We start from the raw sequence: 12,141 nt of genomic DNA on the forward strand, positions 1-12,141 counted from the left end.
ACAGTGCCCAACCCATTGAAGCTTGTGTCCACATGTAAGATGTACGGCTGCTCGGGGTCGGCATAAGCCAAGATGGGGCTTCTGTAAGAATCTTTTTAAGACCGGCGAACGCCTTTTCGCAGGCGGACGTCCACATCTGCGAAGGGTAGCCGCGTAGAGGTGGTCTTCTGGTGAGAATCCTCTGGGTATATTTTCAGAAGATTGTTGAGGACCTTAACTTTGCTAGAGTATCCTTCCACGAAGCGGTGGTAGTACCCGCTGAATCCCAGGAAGAGCGTAGCTCCATTACATTTTCTGATCTCTGACAGTTCACCACGACTTCGACCTTAGCGGGGTCGGTGGCCACTCTGGCTGCGGATACTATGTGTCCCACGTAGGTTACTGACGTGCGGCAGAACCGGCATTTGTCCAGGGACAACTTCAAGCCTTCTTTGCCCAGCCAATCTAGCACTTTCACCAGACGGTCCTCGTGCTCCACCAGAGTCTTGCCGAAAACTATATCGTCCAGGTACACTAGGCATTCATGGGGGTACATATCTCCGATGGTCTTCTCCATCAACCATTGGAATGTTGTCTCGGCCCAACAAATGCCTTGGGGCATGCGGGTAAATTCATAGAACCCAAGGGGACATACAAATGCCGTCTTCTCTTGATCTTCGGTGCTCATAGGTACCTGGTAGTACCCAGACCTCAGGTCCAGCACCAGAACCACTGGCTTCCTGACAGCGCATTGAGAATCTCTTGATCCACGGCAGAGTGTACTGGTCTGGTACGGTACGGTTGTTCAGGGCCCGGTAGTCTTTGCACAAGCGCACCGACCCATTCTTTTTGCGTACCACCACATTCGGGGATGCGTAGGGGCTTTGGGATTCCATCACGATTCCCGCCGTCTCCATTTCTTGTAGGACATCCTTCATGTCCTCCACATCTCTGGAAGCGATGTGTCGGGAACGCTCCCGGAAGGAGATATTTCAGCCGGATTGTGTGCTGGGCGTTTTTGCTGCAGCCCATATCCATTTTACTGGTGGAGAACACTTCCCGGCGTTCCTCCAACTTGGCAGTTAGCCATTCCTTCCATTCGGCTGACACGGTCAATTCCCCAAAGTTGGATGGCAGCTCGGCCAGCTCATCTTGCACGGTGGTGATGTTCACTTGAGCCAACGTTTCCACGGGGGTAACTGGGTACAGATGCAGCAGCCATTATTTTAACAAATCACGCGTGTATACAGTACCTCAGAATACCCATGTCATGGCGCGGTATTTCTTCCAACCGTACCGGCTTAAGACGCGAGTACATGAGAGTGCATAAAATAGCATTTTAGTGTTCTGGCTTTTAAACACCTGAAATTGACACAGTAGCATAGTAGCACGTACTGTACACATTACAATACATTCATTTCATTGCACACAAGCCAGGAAATTCAAACAAAGCAACTGTGATAAACACATGTGCCTGGGGCGATTGGCCACGTTCATGCCGCGTGGAGTACAGCAGCTCACACAAAAACGGCACCTTGATTTGTTAAAATAATAGCCGCTGCATCTGTATATCCGACCCAGTCGTTGACCTTGGTCGAATGGCATGGTGTGAGGGGAGATGTTCTGTATGAACACCTTGATCTTCACTGCAATTGATGACTTCCACTCTCGTACCTCTGGCACGATCTTGTATCCTCTATTGACGTCTTCCTGGGGGGTACTCTCTATTGAGAAGTAATGGTCGGCCTCATCACGACATGGGTAGCAGCACACTGCGTCCATGTACTTTACTCCCCCTGGTGGAATCTCGGTCAACCCCGCTGTGTGACCCTGCAGCACTTTCCCTTCCGTACCGGATGGATCCGTAGAGAAGACAGTGGTAGTTCGCCGGCCTCCTGTAGATAAGCTCGGATCACCGCCCACACCATATCGGCGTTGGTCCCCAACATAATTGGGGAGTTTGGATGTTCTCGGGACATATCAGAGCCTCCACTTCCATGGTGTGAGACTTGCCGGTGTTCATCTGCAGTATAGCCAGATGTAATTTCACCACACCATCGATGGGGTATTCCTCATTGCTGAGACCCCATTGCTTCATCTTCTCTGCCAACTGCATGGGCAGGTGCTTAAGATGTTGGTCATAGAAGGGTTGGTATATTATAGTCACTTGTAACCTGGTAGCCGATGAGTAGATACCTTCCACTAGGACTCGTATAATAGTGGCTGGTCCCACGTGACGGTAGGCATCTGGTTGGGATGCTTCATTGGGGATAGACGCGAGGGCACTCTCCGATGACGTGGAGGGTATTTATGTCGGTTGCAACTTGCAGGTCATGGACATACGGTTCGATTTCTTGGGCTTCGGACAGTCCCGAGAGTAGTAACCCTCCTGTCCACAGTTGTAGCAGATGTTATTTTGGTTTGCACCGGTCCTGCAGGTAAGAGTCTCTCTCCGGGGCATCCTCGGTGCAGAGGCAGATGTCTTCCAAGAGGAATTGTCCTCTGCACTTTCCCCTTTTGGCTCCTCCTTTTGGGTTTCCTTATCTTTCTTTGGTGTGTGCAGCTGAGCGCGTGCCTCGTGCACTTTCACTTGGCTCAGTAGTCCCGTGAACATAGGTGGACTCCCTTACAGGAGACCACACCGGAGCATGTTAGCTTTAGGATGAGTTGGGCTCGATCCTGCAGAACTGCTTTTGTCAAGCTTCATCAAAGCTGGAGAGGCAGATGAGTTTTCGGGTGAGTAGCGGCCACAGCACCAATTGTATGCGATGAATGAACGCCAACAGCTCCTCACCTTCTTTCTGGTGAAGGGCATAGTACTTAGACCAGAGCTCACTCTCGTTGTCCTCCAGACCGTAGGCTTCGTTTAGGAAATCCATAAACATCCGGGCCGTTACATCCACATTCTCCTCCCGGTGCATGCTCACCACTGTAGATGCGGGAGGCCGCAGTCACTCCATGATTCGCTGCCTCTTCACAGCCTCGTTGCATGACCCTTCTTCCAGCACCTTAAGGGTGTGTTCTTTCCAGGAATCGATCCCTTCTTCTCCCATGGATGTGGGGATTGTCCCGGAGAAGGCCTTGAGCTTTTGGTAGTTCTGGGAAGACATTGTTAGGGCTCTTACCAGTTGGGGTACTCCCAAGTCAGAGTTGCCAGTTGACAGGCGACTGTGATATTCTGGCCTTTGGTTAGGAGCCTGCGTAGGACTACTCTAATACTGGCAGGGGGTAGGGGACGGGTGTGGAGTTTCGACTCGGTGGGATGCCTCTAGCATGGCACTTGAAATGAAGGTTACCCTGGGTATGGGTAAGTCTGCCCTGGCTGGTGTACTCAAGGCGGGGGCTGTAGTCCTCCACTCCAATGGAATATAGGAAGACATTGAGGCTTCTGCCTGACAGGGGACCTCTGCGGTGAGTCTCGGGGTGGACATTGCCCTGGGAGCTGGTAGCCCAGTGTATATGAGTATCCATGGGTGGAGCCTCCGGTAGAGGTATGACCTGAGGAGGATCTTCCTCACATATTTCTTGGCCTTTGGCTAGTATCAGGGCACTCCAATGGAATGTGGGGTCATACTTTCGGCCTAGGACCCATGCGCCGGCTAAGCCGGGGAGCTTTCTTATGTGATCATGGACAGAACTCTGGGACGTGAGGCAGGAACACTGCCCACTGCGACCACATGGCGGGGAGGCTCATGGAGCTCTAAGGCCCAGTGATGGACCTCTTGCTTTGTGGGCACAAACATGATGTTGCTAATTTTACTGCTGATTCGGGCACCCCGGGTCTGAATCTCAGCAGCACGCCCAAATGTAGCCCCCTTTGCCCCGTGTCTAGGGTGAATACGTGTGGTTCGTTACCTGTTGGGCTCACAGGAGGCCTGATCCTCCGCTACAGGGAGCCTGGGGTGTACCTGATATGTGTGATGACAGCGCCTCCATCTGGGAGGGATCGAAGCACAATTGGATAACCCCTGCCCAGGAACACACAGTAGAGAAATGATATAAACAGTGTTCTAACAGATTATCTTTACTGGTACACAACTAATAAAATATATATACAGGCCTCGCACGGCCATGCCCACACAGTGTCCCACTGTCCAACCACCACCGTATACACCTGGTGTGGTTCCCCCAAAGTACTGAGGTGCCCTTGGTACCTAACCACCCGGTGTCCACAGAAGCCAAACCCACCCCAAAGTGTGCGGTAGCGCTACCCACAGAATGTGTGGGAACTTTGGTGCACTTGTAGGGCATGATACCTGCCGGGGCTCCAGCACCTGGGTACCGCCAACTGAAGACAGGACCAGCCTGATTCCACGTCATCGTTGTCAGCGAAGGCAGCCGCCTCTGCTTGTGGTGGACTCCCGCTGGAGTGTCCCACCTTAGGAGAGTCTCTGTCTTGCTGTGGTGGTCTGGTCCCAGACCACAGGCCACAAGTCTCGGCGCAGCGTCTCTGCTGTGTCCCTGACACTATAAGCTAAAGGGGAAATGTCCCTATCTAAGGGAGCCTTTCCCTACAGCACAACAAGTTGGTAGGGACACAAGGCCTACCTGTGGCCTAAGGGAGCAAATTAGTCCTCGTCCAGGGAAGCACAGCTCCCTGGACACTACCTGCTCTGTTCTGCTCCCCCTTCCGACTGGCGTTGCTCCTAGTGCGCCAAATGTATCAATCCTAGTCCTCCGTGATCCTCACAGCCCTATTGGCTGTTGCACGCCATGTGACTAGCAGCCCTTGGGGCTGCTGGGGATTGTAGTTCCACTGCGGAGCTAATCTGTAATGGCCGCCGCTACTATAGGGCTACTGTGCGTGCGCACCTCTCCCCCAAATGGCCACCACACCTCAGGACAATCTGCCCATGCGCGGGGTTCAACTGTACATAGGCGACGGGCAATATGGTAGTCCCTGCTAGCCAGGTGCACCATGGAGCCTCTGGAGTACCAGAGCTCCCTCTCTTCACTGCCCGCAAGATCCTGCTGCCTCCGCTCCCGCCGCAGCCTCATCAGAGGGAAAGGGGACCCAGCTATATAGCCATAGTGGGCCTTTATTAATGTTTAAAAAAAAGGAAGAAATAGGGAGTATAATACCTTTTATTGGGCCAACACAGTTAGCAGCATACACGCTTCTGAAACTCACAAGGTTCTTCATCGGGTATTAGAAGAACCCTGTGAGGTTCAAATGCTACTATTACTTTGGGAAAATAATATGAGCCACTCATTTTTTCCATGGACTCTTGAAAAAGGAAATCTTATTTGAGGCTGAGCTAATCAGATATTTTGATGTACTGTAGACACAACTGTGTATGAATCCCATAAAACTCTTCTGCCAGACTGATTTCAAACTGTTGAAATTGGAAACTACAGGAGTTGGAGACCTGTCCAGCTTCTAATTAAGAAGATGGAACTTTACACGCAAATGTCTTATTTCATAGGATCACATTTAATTCCACCACTATTAGAAATGGCTGTACATTGTAAATCATCATATTATCTCATTTGCTAAATAGTTTTGGTTTTTTTATTATGGTTTTTTTTTTTTTTTTTTTAAAGGAAAGGAGCCTTGTGTTGGTGCCAAGATCATAGACTACAAAATGGAGGAAAGTTCAGAAATCCCGATTTTAGATGATACGTCATCATTACCACTAGATATTCAACAACATTGTTGGCAGGTTTCCACAGACATTGAAAACACTGAAAGGTATGTGTGTTTACTTAGTAATTGCACAGAAACAAGTTCTTTCTCTATATTGATTTTTTTTTCCTTGTTGTCTAATTCTTTATTTAATGAGACTGTGAGGGCTATGCACTAAGCAGCGCGTTTTTGCGCCCGATTGGAAATTTATTGCTTGGCCGTTAAGAAGTGAAGACAAAGACGCGATTCACTAACAAGTTCGGGGCATTTTTTTCCGGCCGAACAAAAATATGCCCGATCATGCAAGCTGCTTTCCCCCCTCCCCCCCTGCTATCGGTCTTAAACTTGTAAAGCACGATAGCTGATAGAAAAAAAGCCTGTAAGAACTGCATGGAGACGCTGCGTCTCTATGCACGGCCCTTACAGGCGATCGTACAGTATATATATAAATTATAATGTTACTGTACATGTGTAAGGGGTCTCCTATGCTGAACCGCATTTGTTTCAGCCTCGGGGACCTTCTACTTCCCGAGATACAGGCCCCGTTATGGGGTGCCGGTATCCCCTGTGCTTTTAAAGGTCCTGTTTCACGTGACCGGGGGATTTAAATCCTGCAGGGGGATACCGGCATCCTATAACGGGGCCTGTATCTCATGAAGTAGGGGGTTCCCGAGGCTGAAACCAATGCGGTTCAGCTCAGGAGACCCCCTGCTCATCTATACTAGTATGAAAACATACATCACAATAAACAATAATTCATTACCTTAGCGGATAGCCGCTAAGGTAAAGAAGCTGCTTTAATGTAATTTTTATTAATACTGTACGGGAGCAAGGGGTATCCCGAGATGAACCGCATTGATTTCAGCCTCGGGAACATCCTACTTCCCGAGTTACAGGCTCAGATATGGGGTGCCGGTATCTCCTCCATTATTTACATGTCACACGTCACGCGACATGGACGCTATAAAAATGGTGGCAACACTGGCATCCGATGCCCCATACCAGGGCCTGTAAGTCAAGAAGCAGGGGGTCCCTGAGCCAGAAATCAATGCGGTTCAGCTCAGGAGACCCCCGGCTCCCGCACACTATTTAAAAAAATACATTAAAGCAGCTTCTTTACCTTAGCGGCTATCCGCTAAAGAAATGAAGGGGTTAAGGCACAATAGCATGTTTATTGGGGACAATTGCACCCAATAAACATTGCAATATACAACACACCCACCCCCTGTGCTCCCAAGAACCCCTATACCCCCCTGACATACATCAAATATCTTATTTTTTTTTATGCACAGGAATACTATAGGCCGGCGGTGGCCCTTGGATGGCCCCTGCGGGTGTCCGGGGACCCCACAGTGGTCCCCGCAGGTGTCCGGGGGTCCCCGCTTGCCTATGGCACCAATCATGTGCACTCCCCAAAAAAATACCTACATTTAAATAAATACACCCCCCCTAACACATACAGTACAGTAATAAAATTACTATTATCCACATATGGATAATAGTCCATTTGCCCATTTAAAATACATTAAGCAGCGTAAATAAATATTGCACTAACCCCTGCCAGGGTGCCACAATGAAGACCGTCCTCATCTTCATCACCGTCCTTGTCCTCCGTTGCTACAAACAATACAAAAGAATAAAAACAATCTAATGTCTCCTAACCCCTTAATCATCTAGCGATTAGTAACTGCTATAGTAATTAAGGGGTTAACCCACCCTCCCCTACACCCCTCCCCCACTACCCACCCGGGAGGCCTAACCATCCATCCTTGGGGACAATACCCCCTTCACCACCCCCGCTACCCACAATAAAAACAATACACAGAACAGCCCCACTACCCACCTCTTAGACCCACAATAAACATTACCATATTTAATTAACATCCATACATAACCCACCCACCTCCTGTGCCCCCACATAAAAACATGATTTATTTTTTTACATACTGAATTAATACCCCAGGCCGACAGTGGTCCCCAGTGGTCCTGACAGGTGTCCGCAGGCCCCGCAATGCACCCCGGGGGATTCCCATGGATGTCTGGGTGCCTCTGGGTGGTCCCCGTGGGCCCCAATGGGGTCTGCAGGTGGTCCCCGCAGGCCCCAATGGGTTCCGTAGGTGGTCCCCGTGGGTGTCTGGGGGTCCCCGGGTCATCCCCACAGGTGTCTGGGGCCCTCTGGTGGTTCCCACGGGGTCTGGGGGCCCTCGGGTGGTCCCTGTGGGTCTGCTGGTTCTTCCCCGCAGGTGTTTCATGTGGTCCTCAGATGGTACCTGTGGGCGTCCGGGGGTCCTCGGGTTCGACCCGTTGGTGTCCGGGGGTCCTCAGGTGGTCTCCATGGGTCCCCGCTGCCCTGCGGTACCAATCCTGTATGTAAAAAATAAAACATGTCCTACATTTAAATCAATAAACCCCCTCACCACCACCACCAAATACATACAGTACAGTAACCGCTATGGTGATTAAAGGGTTAGGGGACATTAGATTGTATTTTGCTATGTATTTTTCTGGCAACGGAGGTCAGGGACCTGCAGTAAGCTGACAAGGACGCTTTTCATAATTCCAGGGGTAAGTAGAACTGTATTTATTTACTTTATTTATGCTGGCTAATGTTTTTAATAATGGGCAAATAATCTGTTATCCATATCTGGATAATAGTTATTTTGCCCATTACTGTACTGTATGTATTTGGGGGGGAAAGGGGTGTATTGATTTAAATGTAGGACATGTTTTATTTTTTACATACAGGATTGGTACCGCAGAGCAGCGGAGACCCATGGAGACCACCCGAGGACCCTCGGATGCCCACGGGTACCACCCGAGGACCCCCGGACACCCACTGGTAACACCTGAGGACCCACAGGGGACACCTGCTGGGAAGAACCAAGGCCCTCACGGACCCACAGGGACCACCCAAGAGCCCCCAGACACCCATGGGAACCACCCAAGGGCCCCCAGACCCCTTTGGGAACCACACGAGGGCCCCCAGACCCCACGGGAACCACCCGAGGGCCCCCAGACACCTGTGGGGATGACCATGGGACCCCCAGACACCCGCGGGGACCACCCGTGGATCCCATTGGGGCCCGTGGGGGTTCAACTGGAGGCCCCACAGAGACTAGCGGGGACCACCCGTGGGGCCCCCAGACACCCGTGTGCACGCCCCGGGGTGCACTGTGGGGCCTGCGAACCCCCGTCGGGAGCACCGGGAACCCCCGTCAGCCTGGGGTATTAATCCTGTATGTAAAAAAATAAATCATGTTTTTATGTGGGGGCACAGGGGGTGGGTTATGTATTGATGTTTATTAAATATGGTAATGTTTATTGTGGGCCTAAGAGGTGGGTAGTGGAGCTGTTATGTGTATTGTTTTTATTGTGTGTAGCGGGGGTGGGTGAAAGGGGTATTGTCCCCAAAGGATGGGTGGTTAGGCCTACCGGGTGGGTGGTGTGAGAGGGTGTGTTAACCCCTTAATTACTTTAGCGGTTACTAACCGCTAAGGAGATTAAGGGGTTAGGGGACATTAGATTTCTCTTTTTTTATTCTTCTGTATTGTTTGTAGCAACGGAGGACATTAACGATGATGACGATGAGGACGGTCATTGTGGCAGCCTGGCAGGGGTGAGTGCAATATTTATTTACTTATTTATGCTGCTTAATGTATTTTAAATGGGCAAATGCACTATTTTCCATATGTGGATAATGTAATTTTGTACATAACTGTACTATATGTGTTAGGGGGGGTGTATTTATTTTAAAGTATTGTTTATTTTTTGGGGTACACTATTGGTACAGCAGGCCAGCGGGGACCCCCGGACTCCCGCGAGGATCACCCGAGGGCCCACGGAGTCCCGCGGGGAACTCCTGGGGAACCTTGTAGGGATCAGCCGGGAACACCCGCTGGCCTGTTGTATGAATGGTTTGCCTGAAAAAAGGTAAACAAAAGAATTTTTCCTATGTCCAGTTTCTTTTGCGCCTGCCTTTAGCTGGTGCGTTTTTACGGTGGGCTTTTAAAGCACGATTTATTTAGCGCTGTTTAGTGAATACCGCTGACTGGCAAAAAATGGTGCGTTTGCCGTTTTTTGCCTGATCGGCCGAATTTTTTTCACAGGGCTGAAAAAATGCCGTTTGAGGCCGATAAAGCGCTGTTATCACTGTTTAGTGAATCGCGCAGCAGCCTGTATCGGCTTTTAAAGCCACTTTGCGCTCTTAAAACCAGTTATCACAACTTAGTGCAAAGCCCCCTATGGATCTCATGCAGTAGCATCCACCTGCCTGTACTGTGCAGTACAATGGCATGGAAATCAGTCAGATCAAAAACCTCCATTACATAAGCGTGTGCGCCCGGGCGAGTCCGTGCGAGTCTGAACTGCCACCTGTCTCTATGAATATTTTAAAAAATGTGGTTCCTAATTATATTTCCAACGCGTTTATCTTTTAAGGATCCATTTTCATTCCCTTTGACATGGTTTGTTCTAAACAAAAACTGCATGCTGTAAAATGTGTGCAAAGAGATAAAGGCCTAATCTAGTAGCTCCGAGGTGTGACAAAGCGCTTCTAAAGTTCTCTGCGGATTGACATGCCGTCCTATTGTGGAAGCCCTTCTTGCATGTCCAAACCGCGCCTAAATTGTATTTTTTAGAAGTGGTTTCACTCTGGCTCTGACAATCTGATCGGTTTGTCAACAAAAGCCTCAAACTCGCATATTTTTTTTACTCTTGTAGCTCCGTTAAGCAAACAAGCTTATAAAAACTCAATTTTTTTAAACATGACTGCTGTTGAGATTGGTATTGCAAGTTACATCCAGAGCCTGAAATATGGGTTTGGCTGAGAAAGCAAAACCCATAAAAATCAGACTGGGAATGAAGTTAGCACCACCTCAGGTCATTCCGCTTCTAAAGCCAATACAAACCAGGCGGTTTGTCCCTTTTTTTTTTAGAAGCGGTTTAGAAGAAGTGATTTGCAATAGAGAATACATTTTTTTTTCTCACATTTCATTACGCTCGTTGTGAACATGCCAAACCATACGGTTTGGCAACAACAACTTCAGAGCTACTAGAATAAACCCAAAGGGGTATTAGATATATATTTTTTGTATTAAGTAGCTCTGGATATCTATGAAAATATTTCTTTAAAAAAAATCTACAGACAAAGTATTTTCTTCCTTTTATTTCAGTTAGACCTTCACTTCCAGGATTGTTCATGTGGACAGCCCCGTAGCCTGTGATTTCATCAAAGACAGGGACAGGCAGCCGTAGATGTTAATGTGAAAACTATATTAAAAACATTTCAGAACAAAGCGATAAATTCTTTGATTGCCGTAAAAATGTGATAATCTTCAGAGCATGGGGACAACATTGTGGTTTTAAAATTACCTGCAAATGAGACTTATTTTGGATGATCCACATGACAAAGCAGCTGATCTGTTTAACTGCATTGATAAACATGTGTGTTTTATTTCCCTATTGTACATTCCCTTTGATATTTTTTGTAAGGCTCACGTACCTCTAAACTGTATATCCAAATATAATGTGATATTAAACTAAACAGCAATTTGTTGAATACACTTTAGCAACGTTCTGTATACCCATAAATTGTTCCTTTGTGCAGTCTTCTGCAGTCTGTGTTCTAACCAGCATAGTAGAATCCACAGTGAAATAAAAATACATATCATTTCAAATAAAAGTCCATAATTGAAATAACAATGTTGGAAAGTTACAATATCACATTCTTTGCCAACATATGCCCTTGAAAATGTACTTGCCATAGTATATATAATTGCAAACCATCTACACTTAAAGGATGTAAGTGCAGTACATTAGCTCGGTATTCTTAATGTAGTCTCATGGGAACACTTTGAGAAGTCCTACATCCTAAAGTGGGTTCTTTCAAAACAAAATGCATTTTATGTTGATTTATATATATATTTCTCCAAAGTGCATTCTGAATATTTGCCCAGATCCTTATTTCATGTTTTATTTGTACGTAGAGACGTTGAACAGAGTGCTGAAAAGACAAGTATCAGAAAATCTACTGTATGATTTCTTAGACCACCATGTTCTTTACTATCCTTTATATCACAGGATCCATCTAATTGGTTTTATATTGGACTTTCATGTTTTCATTCACTGCACATCCAGGAGGATGTAGGGTATTATTCAGCGAATAACCCTTTTTGTGCTTCCCCAGTCTCCTGCTGTCGAGCACTTTCTCCTCTGGCATTGATGACCTATGGCTTCTCCTAAATCAAAGGCTGTATGGTCCCACCATAAACCTGTACTGCATGCTTGTCTACTTTTCCCTTATCCCGCTGTGGAATCCAATCAGTTTGGTCCTACCTGCAGAATATATAATCTCCCATTTTTGGACCATTGCCATCAACTCGTCAAATTTTTCCACCTCTCCTGTGATGTTATCAGCTGTGATGTGCATAGCATCGGAAGTCACATGCACTTCTTAATTTGGCCTAACTAATTGTAGTGCCTCGATCCTTTGAGTCTTGATTTCTCATCATCACTGCTCAGTTTACTTATCTTTAAAT

At 47.8% G+C, this 12,141-nt stretch overlaps 1 protein-coding gene across 3 annotated transcripts in view; it reads left to right on the plus strand.

Moving 5' to 3' along the window:
• RGS7BP (regulator of G protein signaling 7 binding protein) overlaps positions 1-12,141 on the plus strand; it is a 176,903-nt gene that overhangs the window by 153,650 nt on the left and 11,112 nt on the right. For all 3 annotated transcript variants that reach the window (XM_075589908.1, XM_075589916.1, XM_075589924.1), the window contains one exon: positions 5,524-5,671. In XM_075589908.1, coding sequence (XP_075446023.1) covers positions 5,524-5,671 — 148 coding nt within the window. The remainder of the gene's footprint in view (positions 1-5,523; positions 5,672-12,141) is intronic.

Source organism: Ascaphus truei, chromosome 1 (genome assembly GCF_040206685.1).
Source record: "Ascaphus truei isolate aAscTru1 chromosome 1, aAscTru1.hap1, whole genome shotgun sequence".
Taxonomy (NCBI): Eukaryota; Metazoa; Chordata; class Amphibia; order Anura; family Ascaphidae; genus Ascaphus; species Ascaphus truei.